Consider the following 23,168-nt stretch of genomic DNA (forward strand, 5'->3'; position numbering starts at 1 on the left):
CTGCCACAAATCTCCCTATTGCTGGGCACCGCGTTTAGTTTTGCAGGTTGAGCTCAAAAACTGCATCCAGACTGCAGAAATAATCCAGTTTGACACCGCTTTAACTGCCATGGCTCCATGCTATGTCATTCTAGGAATGGCAGTTTGTTGTGGCACCACCACAACAAACTGGTCTGCCATTTCCAGAATGCCATAGCATGGAGCCATTGCAGTTAATGCGGTGTCAAGCCAGATAATTTCTGCAGTGTGGAAGCAGCCAAAGAATAGCAGAGAAACTCTTCCTGACTAATATCCATCCTTGGCTCCTTTTGCGGCCTGCAAGCCTCTCTGGCATGGCTTCCCTCCTCCCCATGGCAACCAATCCCCATAGCAACAGTGTCAGGTTTACTTTAGCAACGCTGCTGCAGCTACTCTTGGGAGCCATTGGAGAGGAAGGCAGGGAGGAAAAGGCCACAGGGCGAAAGGGGCAGCAGAACCAGCCTCCACCCCACATCCTTGCCCAGCTGACCCCACACACAGAGAGAGCACCTCTGCCCACCTGGGCCCCATGGCAGAGCCACCTGGAGAACAGCCAGCACCTGAGAGTGAGGAAAAGCCAGAGCAGGCCAGCCAGGGCCCCCCAGGGCAAAGTAGCCAGGGGGTGTTAAGGCAGCCCAGTAGTCAGGATCAAGAAGCAGCAGCGCCTCCATCCATAGGGCATGATGAACCCGAGGGAGGCCTGGCATCGGAGCAGCCACCCAGGGGCAGCATCTACCAGCCAGACCAACCCAGGCTGAGCATCTACGAGCAACAAGAAGGAAGAGGTGCTTTGTATCAGCCTCAGCAAGCCAGGGGCCCTATTTTTCAACCCCGAACCGGCGCCCAAGACAGCTTTACTTGGCAACAGCACCCAGGGAGGGGGAGCCTTCCTCAAGACCCCACAGGTGGCCTGTACCAGCCAGCGGAGCATTTGCCACCTTCGGGGTCAAAGGGCAGCTTCCACCTTCCGGCAGCAAAAGCGAGTCAGGTCTTGCAATCAGACACAGGAGGACATGGCCCGTATCAAACCCATGAACCTGGATATGGCCTGTATCAGATGGGAGTCAACTTGTACGAAGACCAGATCCCAGATCCGGGGCCCAGGGCACTGGCAATAAAGAATGCAAAAGCCTACCTTTTGAAAACAAGTGTCAAAACGGGTGTGAGCTTGTAAGTAAGGATGGTGGTCATGAGTGGTGAGAGCCAAGGCAGGTGCAAGTGGGGTTGGCTTCAGTGTGGTTTCCATCAAGATAGAATTTGGAGTGGGATATCTTTTTATAGTGGGGCTTTGGAATCTGCTGGATTTGGTTCCAGGACCCTGTATGGATATCAAAATCTCTGGGTGCCCATCCCATTATATGCAATGGCATAGTAAAATGGTGTCCCTTATATAAAACAGCAAAATCAAGGTGTGCTTTTTGGAATTTGTATAATTTTTGTAATTTTTTCAAGTCATGGATATTTGAACCCATGGATAAAGAATCTGTAGATATGGAGGGCTGACAGTACAGTCGCCCCTCCATATCCACAGATTCTTTATCCATGGATTCAACCATCCACGGCTTATAAATATTTTTAAAAACATATAAGTTCCAAAAAGCAAATTTGATTTTTCCATTTTATTTAAGGGACACTGCTTTACTATGCTGTTGTATTTAATGGGACTCAAGCATCCACGGATTTTGGTATCCACAGGTAATCCTAGAACCAAAGGTACCAAGGGCACACTGTATATCCTGCTATAATATTGCTAGGTTACAGATTTCCAAATAACATAACTAAACTGTGCCTTTGGGCCTCAGAATTATGAGGGGGCTCCATCCACTGTCCTTTAGTACCAAGCAATCTCTACTGAATTTCATTTTTAAAATATATTTTTGCCCATTGGCTACAACTGTTTTTCCCCCCTCTTTCCTTTCTTGGAAACTCACCATGCACTAGTAGCAAAGAGCTTGTGGACCTGCACTAGTCCATAGACTGCCACTTTGAGTAGCACTGCCTTATGACACAGCATGTTACTTCATCTGTCTCTGCTTCTCAAGAGGCTTCTGTTGTTCAATTGCCTGACCCCATGTATGAAATTTTACAAAAGGTCCCATTATCAAGGTTTTCCATTAAGATTTTCTACCATCTTTTTTGTTACTTCAGAAAATCTGTTAAGTAAGGAAAAATAGAACAGCTATGCATTGTCTTTTGACTGGTAGCACTGGGAGATTCCATATGGAAGCAACCTTCCCCAAACCCTTCCCCAACCATGTTTTCACATTTGTGGGATGATGTTGCTAGGGGCAAAACTTGATTTCTACTTTGTTTTATCTAGTCAGTTCTGGAAGTGAAAGCTTATTCTGAAATATATCAGTCTTGTTTTCTGCTGCTCCAGAGAACAGAAACTCAGAAAAATGGATGCAAGCTACAGGAAAAGATATTCCACTTAAACATTAGGAGGAACTTCCTTACAGTAAGAGCTGTTCAGTATTGGAAGACACTCCTTTGGAGTGTGGTAGAGGCTCCTTCTTTGGGGGTGCTTTGATTGTGAGTTCCTGCATGGCTGGGGGTAGGACTGGATGGCCCTTGGGGTCTCTTCCACTTCTATGATTCACACACACACCTGTTTTCTTAAGATGGGAAATGGCATTTTTCCAGCCATAAAATAATGCTGGATTGGATCCATATTTTGGCATGTGCAACTGAGCTAACAGAAAAACTTTTTCCCATTGTATTCCACCACAGAGATTTAAGGGACCTTGCTATATAGGATGGCTGTGATATGCAGGCTTGGGGAAACCTAGAGAGGCTTCCACTGAGGCAGTTGTTCACACCTATGTCTGGATCCAACCGCTCAAACACTGGAAGTATGATTTCTTACAATAGTAGTGTTTTGAAAGGGATAAGAGCTGCACTCACTGCAAATGCTCAGAATCCACTGCTTCCATGACTCAACAGTATGGTTACAAAAAAGTGGTTCTAAAATCATATTGCAGGAAGTCAATAATGTATCTTCTTTGGGTTGCCTTAATTGTATAGGTATGACCATCTGGCTGAAATGTTGGCCAAGATTCTTGATGAGAGGCCTGAAAACCCAGCTGATATAATTGAAAACATCAGTAAGGATGTGAAATGTGCTCGGTTCCAGAAGAAACTGGACACTCTGCGAGATGAATATGAGAAACATCCAACTTTTGAGCTGGCTGAAATGTATAAGACATTGTTCCAGAAGGGTGGTGGAGATGGAACGGAGCAAGAATTAGAAGAAGAAATTGTGAGTCACTGTAACCCCTGAAAGCCATAACATATTTTGCTATGGCATACACCAGGTCAATCCACACACACACAGACCACACACACACAGACAAATATATAACTGCAAAACAGTTGAAAAGGCAAATATCCTAATATTAACTGTTCTTGGAAACTTCCTCATCTCTCTGTGTCACATCTTTCTCTTTTTCTCAATCTCAGGTGACTTCATAAATCCAGGGAGTTTGTTATGCTGGGGGGAGAGTAAATTTTCCCCTTCTCTTGGTTTACAAAGGTATAAATTCACCTATCCATCTGAAATACGTACAAATCATATCCTTATTTTACTGTCCCTTCTTTTGCTTCAGACCTAGTAGTCACATAACCATCTGTGTTCACTAATAGTAAATAATCTGCAACAAAATCTTGCAGTATAAAAAGCAAAAAAAATGCAAATTGATCTCAAACTGATCGGTATTGTGAAAGAAGAAGAGAAAAACCACCCTGAAGAAGCCAAAACACACTGAGGATGTTATACCATATTATTAAATATATTCTTTTAGTATCATCTTGAGGGCTTGCCCGCTCTTCCTCTTCCTCTTTCTTCCCTTCATATTTTTTTCTTCCTTTCTCCCTTCCTTACATTGCTTTTTACCTTAGCATGACATATCTATGGGCACACAAAATTCCTGAATCCAATACATCCTCTCTTTTTCTAAAAGTAGTGTTGACATGGAAATACAAAAGAGTTTCAGAGCAACGGACAGTTGATGTTATTTTTTAAAAAACCTTTTAAAATGTACAGTTCAACTATTCAGTTGACCATGGGGTCATTCCCATTGTTTTGTTGTTGTTGTGTCTTCAGGTCATTTCCAACTTATGGTGACCCTAAGTCAAGCCTATCATGGGTTTGTTTGTTTGTTTGTTTGTTTGTTTGTTTGCAAGATTTGTTCAGAGGAAGTTTGCCATTGCCTTGCCCTAAGGCTGAGAACATGTAACTTGCCCAAGATGACCCAGCAAGTTTCATGGCCATGCTGGGAATCGAACCCTGGTCTCCATAGTTGTAGTCAAACCACTATGCCATTCTAGCCATACCCTGAATATATTTTATTTTTCAGACCCATTTGGTTTAGTGAACTAAAATAAATTAAACAGTACTATTCCATCTATTCTTACTTGGGAATAAATCCCACTGTACAGGTGTATATTGCATTTGTGCACTGCCTAGGAATGTGTTTAGGGGTTCAGTGAATAAAAGTAAATGGATATTTATATTAAATGGATAATATCATTATGCTTACCTAATTCAGACTTTTTCCCCCCAGACAGAAACTCCTCTACCCAACGTGATGGAGACAGCTTTTTATTTTGAACAGATTGGAATTGGTTTGAGTATAGAAGAATATTACCACATATTCCTTGCCCTCAAACAGCTGGTCACCACACATCCAATCCAGACCTGTCGCTTCTGGGGGAAAATCCTAGGTATTGAAGCAAACTATATTGTTGCTGAAGTTGAGTTCCGTGAGGGAGAAGAGGAAGAGGAAGCAGAGGAAGAAGAAATAATTGAGGAGGGACTAAAAGAGGGGAGTGAATTTAGAGAAGATGAAGATGAAGAAGATGAGGAGAAAGATGAGCCACCAAAGCCCAATTACAAGCCACCACCAGTAGTACCAAAAGAAGAGAATCGGACAGGGGCCAATAAATTTACCTATTTTGTTTGCAATGAACCAAGCAAACCTTGGACGAGGTTGCCCCAAGTGACCCCTGCACAGATAGTGAATGCTAGGAAGATCAAGAAGTTTTTCACTGGAAAGCTAGATGCTCCTGTTGTGAGCTACCCACCTTTCCCAGGCACTGAAGCCAACTACCTAAGGGCACAGATTGCCCGCATCTCAGCAGCAACTCAGATCAGCCCACTGGGATTTTATCAGTTTGGAGAAGAAGAGGGAGATGAAGAGGAGGAGGGAGGAGCTGGAAGAGACACATATGAAGAAAATCCTGACTTTGAGCCCGTTTCAGTGTTAGAGATGGTGGAGTCTCTTGCCAACTGGGTACACCATATACAAAATATTCTAATGCAGGTATGGTTAGTGAAGTGTATGAGAATTTCACAGTGCTGCAGTACCAAGAATATTTCAGGGTTTTTTAAAGTTTTATATAAATGTATTTATATAATACTTTGCCATAATTACACTAAAACCAGCTCACATAGCATATAAACAAATCATCATGTGGCTACATCAACAATGTCAGAATGCATAGATATAACAAATTAAAGACATTAATTGCTATTTTGCATTAAATCACTGTTTTACATTAAGTAACTCTGACACATTCCAATTAAATTTTCTTTATATAAGTGATACATACAAAACAAATGGTACATCTATTAGTTACTATAAGGCAGAAGAATGTTAAGCATGCAGTTCTGAGTAATAAAAACATAGCATTGTTTTTAAAAACAGATCAATCCTAATCACTGCTGAAGGCTGATGGGGCAAGTTATGACGAGATAGGAAAAAATGATCTGCTGACAGAGAAGAGTTATGATGGGTAGAGTTTATATAGGGAAATTGCTAACTGTTAAAGGTAAATCCAGCATTCTGCAAGTGAAAACAGCCTTGAATCTGCTGTGCCCTCATTCTCCCACCTCAGTAACATATCAGGCCCTGTATTTATGCCAACCTTTCTTAGGGAATTTTTTTTAAAAAAAATTGCTCACACACAGCCTTTGAACCTGCTTTCTGCCCTTAAAAAGTCAGCAGGACTTTGGAAGTGGTGAAATGTCAATGTTTTAACTTTCTTACACACTATTTTAGGCTTGGCCTGCAATGACATTTTGATAATTCTGCATATAAATTACTTTCTTCTTTCCCCTTTTCTTTCCTTTTTCTGTAAGATCTCCATTAACCATGGCTTCATATTAGCTAAGGAATAATGCAAATATTGGATAGTTGAGTTTCCATCTATTATGCTTTGTAATCCTTGGTCCTTTGGATGTCTAGGGACGATGTACTTGGGTTAATCCCTATCAAAAATCAGAGGAAGAGGAAGAAGAAGATGAGGAAGAGGAGAAACCAGAGGAACAAGAGGAGTCTCAAGAAGTAGGACCCCCACTCCTCACACCATTGTCTGAAGATGCAGGTACTAGAGCAGGAGCAATTCATAGAATCATAGAGTTGGAAGAGACCGTAAGGGCCATCCAGTCCAACCCCCTGCCATGCAGGAAATCCAGATCAAAGCATCCCCGACAGATGGCCATCCAGCCTCCGTTTGAAGACCTCCAAGGAGGGAGACTCCACTACACTCCTAGGAAGTGTGTTCCACTGTCGAACGAACAGCCCTTACTGTCAGGAAGTTCCTCCTAATGTTGAGGTGGAATCTCTTTTCCTGGAGCTTGCATCCATTGCTCCGGGTCCTAGTCTCTGGAGCAGCAGAGAACAAGCTTGCTCCCTCCTCAATATGACATCCCTTCAAATATTTAAACAGGGCTATCATATCACCTCTTAACCTTCTTTTCTCCAGGCTAAACATACCCAGCTCCCTAAGGCGTTCCTCATAGGGCATGGTTTCCAGACCTTTCACCATTTTAGTCGCCCTCCTTTAGACACGCTTCAGTTTCTCAATGTCCTTTTTGAATTGTGGCACCCAGAACTGGACACAATATTCCAGGTGGGGCCTGACCAGAGCAGAATAGGAATTTAGGTTTGGGCTGCTGGTAGAAATGGGTGGTAGTCTGGGGTTGTAGATAATTAAGCATGTAGTTTTGTTACAATGAATTTGCCATACAGATTTTTAGTTAAATAGTTAACGCTTCAGGTGGAAAACTGTGAAGCAATCTCAGTTAAACTGGATGGACACCTCAGTAAGCTTTATTAATACATCCCAGATGTACTGAAAGACTATAACTGTGATCCCTTCTTATAGCTAAAATGGATAAAGATATAAATAAGTGCATGAGATAGTCACTGTCTTGTCTAAACTGGATTTCAGTAATTTCAGTGGTAATTCTTCCAAAGATTTTATTCCTTCTGTTAATATTTTAACATTTCCACTTTAAATTGAGCCAAAAAAATTTGAATGATTGGCAAAAAAAAAAAAAATCAACAGATTAATTTGGAAAAATAAGCCACTGCTGAAGAGAATTTATCTGAACTGCTGAAGAGAATTTATCTCCAAAGATTAATAAAATGTACCTAATACTGCTTAGTATAATTACACAATTAAGTTATCAATGGCCCCATACAGACTGCCAGAATGAAACTGCTTCGGGTCACTTTGGAGGTATGCTGTTTAAACGATGCATGCGTCTTAAGAGTCCGGAAGCTACGTCAAAGCCATACTCCAGTCCTTAGGACTGGATCATGGCTTTGGTGCAGCTTCCAGACTCTTAGGACGCATGCATAATTTATACAGCACACCTCCAAAGTGACTCGAAGCAGCTTTATTTTGGTCTGTCTGTATGGGCCATGTGTTTCAATGGAATAATCACGACAGTATAATACAGGCAGAGCAAGAATGTTAGGAGAGACAACTGTGAGAGCATTTGTGGTAGAAACCTAGAAATCATGTCTCAAATGCATTTGTTCTAAAAGAGCAGTGCTGATGGTCTGAAAAAGGTCTCCCTAAAAACTGCTCCAAATTTTTCTATATCAATGAATGAGTTTGTAGAAGCAGAGGTTTATGGAATAATTAACACATCTAGTAAGAAATTTACTAAATGCTCAAGTCCTATTAAATACAATGGCATATTACTCAGAATGCTGGGGGTCCTTGGAGGCATCCACAAATTAATATGTTTTAGAGAAATTTTAATACAGTAGTTCAAGTAAAACAATATTTTGACTGGGGCAAAATCAGCCATGGGATCAACTCTCTTTATACCAGGTCCAAATCACACAGAACTCTAGAAGCAAATTCAAATGAGTTTTTATATTTTATTAAGAAAATAATCAACACACATACACAGCACATACACTCACACATACACACAAGAACTAAGAAGCAAAGGTAGGAGAAGTGGAATAGTGGAATAGACCTTGCTAATAGTGATATGTTACCAACCATTGATTGTGGTCCAAATCAATGGGAATCTGGAACAGAGATGGCTCAATAGCCACCATGACAAGTGGAGTGGCAGGTGTTTTGAGGAGTCTAGTCTAGTCTAGTCTAGTCAAACTGACAGCCTCCCCGTCTGCTTCCAAACTAGATGGAGGAACTGTTTTTAAGCAATACTTTATCTTGGAGGCAGAAACCAAGGCACAAAGGGATTAGATTCTTGCTAAATGGTTTTCTAGGAGGAAAAGCATGGTCGGAGCTGTAGTCCATGTTCAGGTGATTCGTGTGTACCTTAGACAAAAAGATTTTCCTTCCTAGTCGGAACTTCCCTGTCCTAAGTATACCTCATGCCATCACCTTCTTTGGCCATGACCTATTGTCCCCCTCTAAAAGAGAAAAAGGATTATGCTATTGCCTCAGGATATCTCATTGTGGTGGGTGCCTTCCTTGCTCCCTTCTAGTGCTAACCAATAGTCCAAGTGTAAAGTGGCCAGGCTTCCACAGTGGGGCCATTTCTAGGTCACTCACCCTAGTGTCCCTTTTAATATTAACTTGATATTAAATATGAGGGGTGATCGGGGGTCTGGCCCTGGGTTAACAGCCTAGTAAAATGGTGTTCCTTATATTTAAAAGGGAAAATGAAGGTTTGCTTATTGGAATTTTAATATATATATATTTAATATTTTCAAGCTGTGGATGGTTGAATCCTTGGATAAAAAAAACTGTGGGTACAGAGGGCTGTCTGTACTTCTTTATTCAGTGACAGCTAAAATACATATTGCTCAGTTTTGCAGAACAAAAATAGTCCAACGATAACAATTTAGTTAAGGGAGATGTGGGAAGTGGCTTTAATGTTTAAATTTATTTATTGTAAAAGTAAATTCAGTTATCTGCAGAAAAGCTAATTTATTGAAAGATGATTCATCAGTTCATAGAATGGAAGAATTACTGTGAAAAAATTCTTTTTAGTTTATTTAGTTTAATTTAAGGATATGTTTGTGTGTTTTGTTTATCATTTAATCATATTAGTTTACATTTGACTTTGGTAAAATAAGAGAGCTTATAAAAAGTTATGATGAAAACTTAGTCCATTTTCATTGTCAGATATATACAAATGAAAAAGCTGTTTTGTGAGCAAAAATAACAGGTAACTGAAAATAAGTTTGTTTCTTAAACAGACATTCAGAACATCCCTCCGTGGTCAGCTGAGACATCAACAAATTTAATTCCTCAATACGCCCTCGCAGTTCTTCAAGCTAATTTATGGCCTGGGGCATACTCATTTGCTATAGGAAAGTAGGTTAATAGCTGTGTTTTCTTAATCATCTGTTGTTTTGTCTTATTATTGGAAAATATCTTTTTATATTCATTTACTAGGGCCTGATACAGACAGGCCAAAATAAAGCTGCTTCGAGTCACTTTGCAAGTATGCTGTTTAAATGATACATGTGTCCTAAGAGTCCAGAAGCCACACAAAAGCCACACTCCAGTCTTAAGGAATGGAGTGCAGCTTTGGTGCAGCTTCCAGACTCTTAGGATGCATGCATCATTGAAACACCATACCTCCAAAGTGACCTGAAACAGCTTTATTTTGGCCTGTCTGTATAGGGCCAGAGGTTCCCTAAAAGACTGGCATGGGGGGGGGGGGGAAGAGACCAGGGAGAGCTGGATTATGCATGCCTCCTAGAACCAATCTGATAAACCCTGCCCCAAAGTTTCAACTCTGCCCCATCTGTCCTGGACTGCGGCCAGCACACACAAACAATGCCGATAATTACCCCTTGCTCTGGAGTAGCCTCATCCTCCTCTGAGTCCTGCTCTTGGCTGGCCATGACACCATCATCTGACCCATTTTGCTTTTTCCAGCAAAGACATTCACCTGCCACTCATTCATTCAGCTGATATTCAGCTGATATGACAGCTGAGCCCCTACCTAGAGCTGGAGGACCTAAAGATGCTAACCTCAAGGCTGGACTTCTACAATGCACTGTACACTGGGCTACCTCTCTACCAAGTTTGAGAATTTCAGCTAGTTCAAAACATGGCAGCCACACTGATTACTGGGACATCCAGCAGTGATCACATTACACCAGTATTAAAATCATTCCACTGGCAGCCAATTAGTTTCCAAATAAGGTATAAAGTGTTGGTTATTACCTTTGAAGCCCTACATGGTTTGGGTCCACGTTACATACAGGATTGCCTTCTCCCATATAATCTGCCCCATACACTCAGGTCCTATGGTGGACTTTACTGCAGTTAGCCAGGACTAGGTTGGCAACTGTCAGCCAGATTTTTTCTTCAGCAGCCCCTAGACCTGCCAGAAGAGATTCAATAGCTGAATACACTGTCTGACTTCAATATAGCATGAAAGACCAGTCTCTTCTGGCAGGCTTCCCCAGATGATTTTTAAACTCTGAATTTGAAATGTGAGTTGTTTTAATATGTGTATATCTTGTCCTTTTAAATTGTAAGCATGTCCTTTTAAATTGCTGTGTATTTTAATTGATGTGTTTTAACTGATGATCCGTGGGGAGAGATGGGTAAGAAATTATCATCATCATCATCATCCTGCTAGGGACACTAAGTAGTGAGCAAAGGATCTCAGGAGGCACATGTTGGCAACAGAACTGCACATCTGCTTCATTCAGTATTTCTTGTTCCAATTGGTATGGTAATCAGTATGTGAGGCAACCTGCTATTTGTCCTGATTGGGATAATAGGTGATGGGCCTAGCACCGTGAGAAGCCATTTCTCTAGGCTCTAGTTTGTTTCCAAGTCAGATTTGCTCCTCCTGCATTTTCACTAATTATGAAAGACATGAGAATGCAGAATTCAGTTGCATCTTTAAGAACCACTTCTCAAGGTTCCTCTTCCTTAACATCAGTTCATTTACTCACCATATGTATGTAAACATATCATCACTGAAAAGAAAATCCAAGAATTATTTTAGGATAACATGGCATTTAAAAACAAACAAACAAAGCTTTAGTTCCCCCCTGCTCCCATAGATATTTATATGTGGCAGAGTCTAAATTGTCCTGGTTCCTGCTTGTAACTTGTGTAATATTCGGAAATGATGGCGCCACATCCAGAATGAACAACACATACACATTTGGTGATTTGACCAATGAAACACACTAAAATAAGATGATGTTCTTCTAATTGATTATTTTAGCAGTTTTGCTGTGACATTCCTGATTAATTGTTCCAGAACAGTTTCTACAAATCTGGCAGGGTCTAACTACTGATCTCACTTAATTAATTAATTAATTAATTTTAATTGCAAAGGAAAAAAGCAGACACACATTGTACAGAGTTTAGATCTAACCTCTAAAAGACCATCCACTTTTCCCCCTCTTTCATTTAATGTTATAACTATTCTCCCGCTCTAGGAGATTTGATAATATCTACATTGGCTGGGGTCACAAATACAGTCCAGATAACTACAGCCCTCCATTGCCACCCATTGTGCAGTCAGAATATCTCAGTGGACCAGAAATCGCAGAAACGAGTGATCCGACTGTAGAAGAAGAACTTGCACTCAAGGCTGCACAAGAGGAGGCACTTGCAGCTGAAGAAATGGAAGAGGAGGAAGAGGATGAAGATGAAGATGAGGATGATTAGATTCCAAACAGCTAGATTTGGAGTTGTTTCTTTTTCTTAGAATTTATAACCTTCTCTAAAAATGTGTTAGAGTAAGCAGATAGTACTATGCTTATTCCAACAACATTTTCTGATATGTATTTTTGTAATGTTTTTGTTTTGAAGTAATGCATTGAATGTATACATATTTCTTTGTTATGAAATGTAATACACTTTATTAATTTTCAGTCTGAACAAATACAGTGCCAGTTAATGAACAATGGACTGGAAGGACTACATCTAAAGAGGTCTTGAGAGAGCTGTCTTTAATCCTTTTCATGACAGCATAGTTTTTGCTGTAGAATACTGGAGACTGTAAGGGGGCTGAAATATTTTTAAATGTTTTAACATTTTAAATATTTAAAAATAAAATTAGTACATACTCTCTATGAAGACAGAAAATGTGTTTTTAAATTAATTTTATAGCACTTAAGCCCAGGTAAGTTGTAATGCTTGGATATCCCAACTTTTTTATAATTACAAGTCTGAGGGAAATCAACAATAGCAGCAGCGGTAGTGGTTAATCATTTTCCTTGGCCATTTTTCTGATCTAATCCCACCTCCCCCATAAGCAGGGAGAATGATGGTGACAACTATGCTATTACAGTGGGAATTCATAAAATATTTTTCTGATTATACAGACATCTACCTGGTATTCAGGGAAACCAAAAGAAGCATGTATTTTGAAAGGAACCATTTATCTCATTTCAGGCCTTTGCTAGTACACTGGAATCTCCTGATGAATTGCTGCTCAGCAGCCTCTGGCTCTAATATCCCCTTTGTCTTTATTCCACAATAGCTGCAACTTGTATGCAGAAAATGTCATAAGATGAGCAGGCAGGAGTGAAGACAAGAAAAAGGAATATCAATAATCTGAGATATGCTGACGACACCATACTACTAGCAGAAAACATCACAGACCTGAAACAACAAGGAAGAAAGATAAAAGAAAAAAGTGCAAAGGCAGGATTCACATTGAACATAAAGAAAACAAAAATAATGATCATGGAAGATCTACACAGATTCAGCCTAGACAATGAGAAAATGGAAACAGTAAAAAGGGCTGTTTGACAATGGGACACACTTCCTCGGAGATTGGTGGCGTCTCCTTCCTTGGAGGTCGTTAAACAGAGGCTGGATGGCCATCTGTTGGGTATGCTTTGATTGAGAGTTCCTGCATGGCAGAGGGTTAGACTGGATGGCCGTTGTAGTCTCTTCCAGCTCTATGATTCTGTGAAAAGAGTTCCCATACCTTGGGTCAAACATTGATCAGAATGGGGAATGCAGTGAAGAAATAAAAAGACTAGGAATGGAGAGGGCAGCTATGAAAGAATTAGGTCCTAAAATGTAAAGATATACAACTGAGCACAAAAGTCAGAATTGTACAAGCCAATAGAGCTGGACACTAAGGAAAGTGGGTAAGAGGAAAATCAATTACTTGAAGATGTAGTGTTGGAGGAGAGTGCTGAAAATACCATGGATAGCCAAAAAGTCAAAGAAATGGATCCTAGAACAGATCAAGCCTGAAATCTCCCTTGAAGCCCAGATGATAATATTGAGGCTGTTGTACTTTGGTCATGTCATGAGAAAGAATGACTCACTTGAAAAGACAGTGCTAGGAATGGTGGAAGGATGTAGAAAAAGAGAAAAACTGCAAGCTACATGGATGGACTCTATTAAGGAGCTTATGGGCATGAATTTACAGGACCTACACAGAGCAGTGGAAGACAGGGAGTTTTGGAGATGTCTCATCCGCAGGGTCACCATGAGTCAGGATCAACTGGAGGCCAGTTAACAACAAGGTTGAGGCTACAGTCTCACACACTGGGAATGGGAAATCTGTAGCCCTCCAGATATTGTTTCCATAAATTCCAGCACCGGCAGCAGCACAGCCATTCTACACACAAATTGGAAAAAAGCACCATTGACCTCAATGGGGCACCTGAATAAAGATACATATGATTGCCCTGAGTTAAGAAAAGGGCCAAGCTGCTGCCATTCTGCAAAATTATTGCAGTTTGAGACCACTTTAAATGTTGTTCGTTTCCAATTTACAGTGACCACCACCATGAGTGGTTTTTTGGCAAGATTTATTCAGAGGGTTTGTCATGACCTTCCTCTAAGGCTTGAGGGGGTAGTGACTTGACCAAAGTCACCTAGTGTTATTTGGGGAGGCTAAGGAGGTGTTCCCATTCACCTATAAAGTGGATCATGATGCGTATTTAGGGGGTATCATTTCCACTCAAGCCTGAATTAGATCTGCATTGCCCTGGAATTGTTCCCATAGAGATTCGAATCTGAATCGGATTATCTCAAATAATTCGAATTATATGCCTATAAACCAGTTTAAAAAAACAGTAGGTTTTAAAGCGAATTATTTTTGCTCCCGGGGTCTGATTCGCGGTATCTGAATGGGAACGACAAGGGTGTCTGATTCGGGAACCTGGAGATGGGAGGAGCAGTGCTCAAGGGGCTGGCCTGGGTGTGTCACCCTCTTTGTTCTCTTTCCGCATCACCACCGCCATTTTCTTCAATTCATATAGAGTTCCCCCCGGTGGATTGCAACCTCCCTTCTGCTCCTCATTCGTAGACCGGTGTGTGAGGAGAGCCATTAAACACCATTTTAAACTATTCTTTTTTCGCCTCTGCCTGTGTGCCTGAGCAGCAGATGGGCTTTGCAGTACATGCCTGCTTGATCGCCCCCCAGACATCCCAGGGAGCAATGGGGGAGGCAAAGGGATTTGGGTGAATGGAGGCTCCTTCCAGAGGAAATATGGGAAGACAAGGGAGAGCCTGGACACCCAGGGATCTGAGGGGGGATCAAGCTTTCTCTTTTCCTCAAAGAGTCTCTCTCCACTGAACCCTGCTGTCTTCTCCTCCTTAATCTGATTTGCCAAGCCTGAGCTTTGGATGCATAGTCTCTACCCACTGAACCCCACTGCCTTCTCCTTGATCCGATTTGCCAAGCCTGAGCTTTGGATGCATAGTCTCTACCCACTCTTCTCAAGAAGGAGTGCGGTGCAATGGCAGGAATTCTGCCATGGATAAAGCCTAGCATTCGAAGGGATTTCGAGAGGTCATCCACCTCCCCTTCTACCATGAAGGAATCCCTAGGAGTTGCAGTTGAAGCTGAGAGCATGTGACTTGCCCAGGGTCACCCAGTGAATTTCTATGGTGAACTGGGAGGCTAGAGTGCTAATCCCAGCTCATCCATCCTGTCTCAAGTCTTCTCAGCTATTAGCTAATCCCTCATATGATACATAATATTTACGCTATTTATTTATTTGAATCCCTCCCCTCCCCAGGAATGGTGTCTTATTTTTAATTGCTTTTCCCAGGGCTGAAGAATCCTGTTATGCGCTTGCACACAGCTTTGACATTAGGGGACTGGACTGCATGATCCTGCGCGATCCCTTTATTTCTCCATAAACAGGCATGCAAAATATTACTTTAGCACTCTAATTATTATTATTATTACTTAGGCGGGATACAAACCGCCATATAGTACGTATAGGATACGTACTAGGGTTAGGAAGGGGCGGTGCTTCCGCACCCCCCTAACCCTAGTACGTATCCTATACGTACAAGATGGCGGCGCCCCTTCTACATGGGCGCCACCATCTTTACGTACTGGACGCATAGCGTCCAGACGTGTCGCGGCGCCTATGACGTCGCGAGTCCGCGCCAGGCGCCTCGTGACGTCATAGAGGCGCCGCAAGAAGAAGCTCCAAAATGGAGCTTCTTTTTTGCTCCACGCGGGAGCCGCGCGGTTTGACTGCTGCAGCTCCCGCGCGGAGCAAACGGCGGCGGCGGGGAAGCGCCGCAAAGCGGCGGTTTGTATCCCGCCTTATACAGTTCTTCAGCCAAAAGGTTATCAGAGCAGCTTACAAATTGTTAATTAGACATTTCCCTGCCCTTAGGCTTACAATTTAAAGAGACAAGAGACAAAAGGAGAAGGGAATGGCAGTGGGGAAGGGGAAAAGTTCAGCAGATCTTCATTCTCCCACTTCACCATAGAAATTCACTGGGTGACCTTGGGGAAGCCTGAGAGGCAGGGCATGGCCAACTCTCTCTCTGCACCTCTCCCATGGTGATGCTAAGGTCATGCAACAACAATAATAATAATTGGCAAGGACAGTGCACACTCTCTCAACCTCAGAGGCAGGGCATGACAAACCTCTCTCTCCAGCTCTCTCAAGGTGATCCTAAGGCAAACCTACTTTTATTTTGCATTTTATTATATATATATATATATATATATATATATATGGCAAGGAGAGTTCAAAATGTCCATGAATAAGAGAGTGTGATGTATCCAAACAGGGGGTTGGATGAGATGACCCTTGGAATCCCAAGTTCCAATGCTAAGATTTCACCCTTCTTCTCTTCTGTGAGAATTTGAATGGCAGAGCATGGCAGAAGGTCTTATTATTATCCACCACCAACACACAAAATGCCTCCCCTTTTGTTCTCTTTTGTTTTTCAAAGCAAAGCTGTGAGTGAACAAAGATGGGGGGGAATCACCCTATCTAAGGAAATCGCCTTTGGTAAAAGCCAGAATGAATGGTAGCTTTTAGGTCTGGGCTCTTCACTTCATTTGGAAATGATTAAAAATCAAAATTCTTACTCATTGATCAAGAAGTGCTCAGAATTTCTTCTCTCTAAAATGTTTTTGAAACTTTCGAATTAGACATATTTCTACTAATTTTTGAATTTTGGAGAATATTCTTTACATCACTAGGAGCAAGCTTGTTTTCTGCTGCTCCAGAGACTAGGACCCAGAGCGTTTGACAATGGAACAAACTCCCTTGGAGTGTAGTGGAGTCTACTTCCTTGGAGGTGTTTAAGCAGAGGCTGGATGGCCATCTGTTGGGGATGCTGTGATTGAGAGTTCCTGCATGGCAGAGGGTTGGACTGGATGGCCCTTGTGGCCTCTTCCAACTCTATGATTCTGTGATTCTAACCACATAGACTTCCTGACAATTATTGCCTTCCTCTGAGGCTGAGAGAGTGTAACTTGCCCAAAGGCACCTAGTGGGTTCCTGTGGTGGTGCTGGTTGTGTGCCTTCAAGTCATTTCCAACTTATGGCATCCTTAAGGCAATCCTATCGCGGGGTTTCCTTGGCAAGCTTTTTTTTTTTGAGAGAGGGTTTGCCTTTGCCTTCCTCTGAGGCTGAGAGAGTGTGACTTGCAAATTTCCTCAGAGGGAGTTTGCCATGAAGCAGAGAGTGTGACTTGACCAAGGGCACTCAGTGGGTTCCTGTTGTTGTTGTTGTTGTTGTTGTGTGCCTTTGCCTTTTCCAACTTATGGCGAACCTAAGGCAACGCTATCACGGGGCTTTGTTGGTAAATTTCTTCAGATTGGGGGTTGCCAATGCCATTGCCAACCTCTGCAGCTGAGGGAGTGTGACTTCCCAGTGTGTGCTTAAGAGGGCTGAGGCCCTTTATTAGACTCCTTAAAGGGAATTGTGAGGGAAGAGCGGGGGGGGGGGAGAGAGAGAAGCTTATTTCCACTCCCCAGCCTTGAGGCGAGGAGGGAGAACAAAGACGCCATAAGAGACGGCCACTAAAGAGGCCTGGCGCTTATACAGGCCCTGCTGCTACGCAGATGGTTTCGCCCATCCATAGAGGCGCCTCCCCTCCCCTGCGAAGAGAATGGTACGGCCCAGAAGCAGCGCGACCAATCAGAGGCGGCCTTGGTGGAATTCAAAAGCGGGCCCTGAGCAGGAGGAGAAGAAGAGGAGAGGCGAGAGAGAAGCGCAAGAGCCATGGCTGGAGAAGGGGACGTTACAGTCTGCGTCAGGGTGCGCCCGCTGCTTGCCAGGTGAGTCGGAGGGGCCTGGCTGGGAAGGGGCTGGGGCTGGGACTGGGGGGTCTTCCAGCCCTTTTCCCTCTCATGGCGAGCCTATCATGGGGGTTTCTTGGCAAGGTTTGTTCAGAGGGGGGTTTGCCACGACTATCCCCTGAGGCTGAGAGAGTGTGACTGGTAAGTTTCTTCAGAGAGGGCTTGGCCATGGCCATCCTCTGAGGCTGAGAGAGTGTGATTTGTTGCCCCAGAGTCACCCAGTGGGTTTCCATGGGCTAACAACCAGGATTCAAACCCTATTGAAACCACTACTCCCATCCACACGCACTTCCAGATAGTAACATGTTTCTTCAGAGGGGTTTTGCCATTGCCTTCCTCAGAGGCTGAGAGTGTGTGACTTGCCCAAGGTTACCCAATGGGTTTTTATGCTCGGCGGAGACTCGAACCCTGTTCTCCAAAGTCATAGTCCAATACTCAGACCACTATGCCAGGCTGCCTCTTTTCTGCCTTGAATCCCTTTGTGGGAGAAAGACAGGATATTAATCCTGGAAATATATAAGTGAAAAATACTCTTCTAAATACAGTTAACTTTCTGCTCATCAATGAAAAGGAGGCTCTTGTGCCTCTTTTGTTGTTCTTTTTGTTGTTGTTTTTATCTTATGGATAAATAGGAGACTCTAAAGTGAATTATCATGGGGTTTTCTTTGCAAGTTTTTTCAGAGGTGGTTTGCCATGGCCATCTGAGGCTGAGAGAGTGTGCCTTAACCATGGTCACTCAGTGGGTTTATATGGCCGAGCCAGGATTCGAACCCTGGTCTCCAGTCATAGTCCAACACTCAAATCGCTACACAACTCTGGCTCATCTTTACACAGAACTATGTCTTCACTGCCTTCTTGAAGGCACACTGTCCCAGCATTTTACAGATGAAAACCGGGACATGTGTAGCAGCATTGCAGCCTGGTCAAGGTGGCAAAAAGTTAATTAATGAGGAACAACATTGTTAATATGTGCTGTTAATAACAGTCCTATCCCAGGAGCCAATGAACATAATAAGTGTGGGATGGGTCTCTGGCACGATGGAGTGGGAAAATAACTGTTGGTCCCCCACATCGGCTGTCTTAAGAAGCACTGCTCTTACTGTCCCTAACTATCAACATTGCAGAAATAATGTGGTCTAACACCCCTTTTGCTGCCATGACTCCCATCTTACAGAATCTTGGATTTTGTAGTTTTTTTTTAAAGCTTCATGTTCTTGTTGTTAACTGCCTTGTGCGACTTCCTCTGGCCTTCCTTTCTTTCAGCTGCCTTTTACCTTCCCCGGCATCATTGCCTTTTCTAATGATTCCTGCCTTCTCATGATGTGGCCAAAGTACCACAGCCTCAACTTAGAAAATATATCCAGGAGTAGCTGTGTTGGCCATGTAGCAAAATACTGTAACGCTCAAAATCCACAAAACAGTGACACCTTTATTGGCCAACCAAATTGTTTTCTGGATTTTGGATGTTATTGTTTGTTGTTGTTAACTATCATCGAGTCTGCCCCAACTCATGGTGACCCTATGGATGTGACATCTCCAAGACTCTTCTATCCTCTAAAACTCCACTTAGGTCTTGCAGGCTCAAGCCCATGGCCTCCTTAATGGAGTCCATCCATCTAGCATGTGGCCTCTTTGTACCCCACTTTTCCTAGCATTATTGTTTCTTCCAATGAGTCATGCCTTCTCATGGTGTGGCCAAAGAACAACAGCCTCATTTTAATCATCTGGCCTTCCAGGGAGAGTCCGGGCTTCATATGATCAAGGACCCCCTTTTTTCATCTTTTTGATCATACACAATTACACCTTCTGCATTCTTCCCTAGCACCACATCTCAAATGAATTAATTTTCTTCCTATCTGCTTTCTTCACTGTCCAGCTCTTGTGATTTTAAAAGTTATTTCTACAGTATAGATTCATCATCACCTGTGAGACAGGCAAGATGCTTCCTCAGTCTCAAGAATATTTGAATTTGTAAGAAAGATTTTTGTGCAAATTCTGGAAATGGGATATAATTGCATAGAATAAGGTATCTAAAATAGAGGCAGTCACCACTAAAGTAAAATTTTGCTGCCAGCTTATTTGTTATCTGTACATGGGAAGATATTGCTGTTTTGCCCCTAGCTTCAGGCATCAAAACAGATTGGGCTATCCTCCTTCACAGCACTTCATTCCAATGACTGTTGCCCATAAGCACCCCATTTGGAGATGGATTGCATTAAATGTTTTCCACTGAGATGTACTCTACAATATATTCAGCTTGCATAGCCTGGGGTATGATCCATCTTGGGCATTTCCAAAAAATGAACAATGAAAAGTTGCTAATACCATATCATTGAGTATTTGGAGTAGAGATTACTGTGGGGCTAAGATATTTTTAGCACTATAGATGTTTCCAGAAATGCTCTAATAACCAGGAAATTCCGTTTTGTTTCTTAAGAGAAAATGAAGACCTTGATGATAAAGGACAAATGGCATGGAAAAGTGAAGACTGTACTGTGTCACAAATAGACGGGACCAGGTCTTTTACCTTTGGTAAGTTTTTATCCACTGGAACAACTTATAGCTTATAAATATTTCATAGCTAACTGGAATTAAGTAAACATATTCAAGGACACCATGTTGGCAGTGTAGCAAAATACAAGAAAAGGAGCAATACCCTTATTGGCCAACTAACCAAAACGCGGAAAATACATTGTGCAAGCTTTCTAGGTTCCATTGGCTTCTTCATCAGGTAAAACATATTAAAATCATACAGGAGAAGAAAAGTGGTAATGGTGGAGTCATAGGTCTGCATCTTGTATCAGACATTGTTTCTGTTGTAGTCCAGCTGTTACGGATGTATCTCAAGAAGCAAACAAAGGCCATTCCCCTCTCTTGGCCATGTGGAGACCAGGGACAAGGGGCAATAAAATACTGGTAACAAAATTTCAACTCCATTAGTAACAGAAAAATACTTCCCTTGAGAGCCAGGTTGTCCCTGGATGCCAGCCACAGATGCTGGTGAAACGTGAGGAATAGACTCTTCTAGAACATGGCCATATAGCCCGAAAAAAACCACAAAAAACTTTTAAAAGCTTTAATTTAAAATCCAACATTAATCTGGTTATTAGCACTTCAGATCCTAGCATGTGCAAAAAGATAAACAGGAAATGTAAGTTCCAAGTACAGCATGTAAATATTCCTGACCAGGTATGTAGGATTCTACAGCACATTTTAAATGCCCACGCATCCATTTCTCCAGACTTCCATATCCTCCAAGATTTTTAAAATATATATATATCCAATCCTCTTTTTTTTTAATAACACCTTTCTACCTTCATCTCAAGATAAGAAGCATCTCCCCTTTTCTGATAGGTGAAACAAGTTAACCAGTTACCCATTTCCACTTTATCTAAACCTGAGAAACATGCTGTACTGTTATTTATTCCTTTGACTCTCTGGACAGCTTACAATTTCAACTAACTGTCCTTGCATCTTTTGCATCTCTCCATGTGACTCCAGCTTATTAACTGTTGCACAAAGTATCCCCCCCGCGGTCCTTGGATTTGATTATAAATGCACACTGCCATACTCTCATACCAATCTTTTTTCCTGTTTGCTCTTTTGCAAAAGTATCTCAGATATGTGGGATTTCAATTGCAGCTGTAGAGATTAAAAATCACACCAGTTGGAGTGGGTAGTGTGTTTTGATTTGTAGATTGGAAGAACTCTTAGACCAATTACTATGCTGTCTCAAGGATTCTAATTCAGCAAATCAATTTTTGCAAGCTCTGATCGAATTAAAGTTCTTCAAGTGCTAGTCTAGACAAGAGTATGGACTGAGGCTACCTTGGAGCACAACTAGTAGAGTGCTCTAGAAGAATTTTCTGGCTCTATATAAGGTAGTGTTACATGTTCACTTCATAATTCACTAAGTGAATTGATTTTTTAAAAAACATTGCTGTGCGAGAACATCTTTACTTCTTGTCTTAGATTTTGTAGGAATTCACTTTTGAGTCCTACTATTTAATTCCTGTTACCTGTAAGATACTAACTTGTAAGAAATTCCAGTTAGTTAGGAGAAAGAACTTGTTTTGTGTATGAAAATTGTGAAAATGCCTGTTGTTCTCATTATAAAATCAAAGAAAGTCATTTTGCAGAATGGTGTAGTTTCAGGATGGGACTATAGGCCAGGGTTCAATTCCTTGCTCAGTCATAGAAACCCACTGGGTTACCTTGGGCGAGTCACACACTCTCAGTCCCAGAAAACACCATTATCAGTTCACCTTAGGGCAGTAGTTCTCAAACTGTGGGTCGCGACCCCTTTGAAGGTTGAACGACCCTTTCACAGGGTTCGCCTAAGAGTATCAGAAAACACATATTTCTAATGGTCTTAGGAACCGAAATAAAAATAATTTTATGGTTGGGGGTCACCACAACATGAAGAACTGTATTAAAGGGTCGGGGCATTAGGAAGGTTGAGATCCACTGCCTTAGGGTCACCATAAGTCAGAAAAAACTTCAAGGCACACAACAACAATTCAGTCTAGTTTACAAACAGCAGCATAACGGTGAATCTAGGGGACAGAACTCAATTATTTGAACTAAACATTTTTTTTCCTTCTCTTTAAGATCGTGTGTTTCATTCTGAAGATAGTACCACCAAAGTCTACCAGGGTGTGGCTGCTCCTATTATAAAGTCTGCTGTTCAGGGATACAATGGTATGATGATGATGATGATGGCTCACTTTAAATTTTTTCCCAAACTTGGGATTCAAGGCAGGTTAACATAAAAATACAGTTAGTTAAAACAGCATGATGTAGTTGTTTCAGCATTAGATTAGGACTCTAAGAAACTAGGGTTCAAATGCACAGTCAGCCATGGTAACCCACTGCTCTTGCCAAGAAAACCTTAGGAGAGAGTCGCCATAACTCAGTCTGCTTGAAGGTACATAACAAGAAGTTTAAACACTCCAAAGATCAACGTTAAAATGGAATTCGAAACAATATTTGAAAACTATTTAAAACATCGATTTGAAAATGATAAAAGCTGCTGAAAATAGTACAATGCCCACTTAAAATTCTTTAAACACCAGTTAATGTGAAAGTTTGCATTCTGTGTGAGCATCAGTGTGAGTTAACCATTGTGTTTCCTTTTTAGGCACAATTTTTGCTTATGGTCAAACAGCTTCCGGCAAGACCTACACAATGTTGGGCACACGAGATTGTCCTGGTATCTTACCTATGGCGATTCATGATGTCTTCAATACAATTTGCAAAGTAAGTAATTCAGGCGCATTACAAACCGCCCCATTTGGGGTGGCCTGTATCCGACCCTTTCCCCACCGGATTGGGGCCACAGTGGCAGCCTCTGAGGCTCCAA

General features: G+C 42.0%; 2 protein-coding genes across 5 annotated transcripts in view; both read left to right on the top strand.

Annotated features, from left to right (window-relative positions):
• The first annotated feature begins 428 nt into the window (after positions 1 to 428).
• Positions 429 to 12,326, top strand: LOC149313086 (radial spoke head protein 6 homolog A-like). Its single transcript, XM_089526040.1, has 6 exons — positions 429 to 1,188; positions 3,043 to 3,277; positions 4,581 to 5,339; positions 6,264 to 6,402; positions 9,495 to 9,612; positions 11,712 to 12,326. The coding sequence occupies exons 1-6, from the start codon at positions 548 to 550 to the stop codon at positions 11,941 to 11,943; spliced, it is 2,124 nt and encodes a 707-aa protein (XP_089382166.1). The 5' UTR covers positions 429 to 547; the 3' UTR covers positions 11,944 to 12,326.
• Positions 12,327 to 17,674: 5,348 nt separating this feature from the next.
• Positions 17,675 to 23,168, top strand: part of CENPE (centromere protein E) — a 50,213-nt gene continuing 44,719 nt past the window's right edge. For all 4 annotated transcript variants that reach the window (XM_089526041.1, XM_089526042.1, XM_089526043.1 and 1 more), the window contains exons 1-4: positions 17,675 to 17,785; positions 20,244 to 20,338; positions 22,418 to 22,507; positions 22,947 to 23,065. In XM_089526041.1, coding sequence (XP_089382167.1) covers positions 17,730 to 17,785; positions 20,244 to 20,338; positions 22,418 to 22,507; positions 22,947 to 23,065 — 360 coding nt within the window. In that variant the 5' untranslated portion in view covers positions 17,675 to 17,729. The remainder of the gene's footprint in view (positions 17,786 to 20,243; positions 20,339 to 22,417; positions 22,508 to 22,946; positions 23,066 to 23,168) is intronic.

Source organism: Sceloporus occidentalis, unplaced genomic scaffold (assembly GCF_023333645.1).
Source record: "Sceloporus occidentalis isolate IW3139 unplaced genomic scaffold, rSceOcc1.0.p SCAF_5, whole genome shotgun sequence".
In the NCBI taxonomy this organism is placed as follows: Eukaryota; Metazoa; Chordata; class Lepidosauria; order Squamata; family Phrynosomatidae; genus Sceloporus; species Sceloporus occidentalis.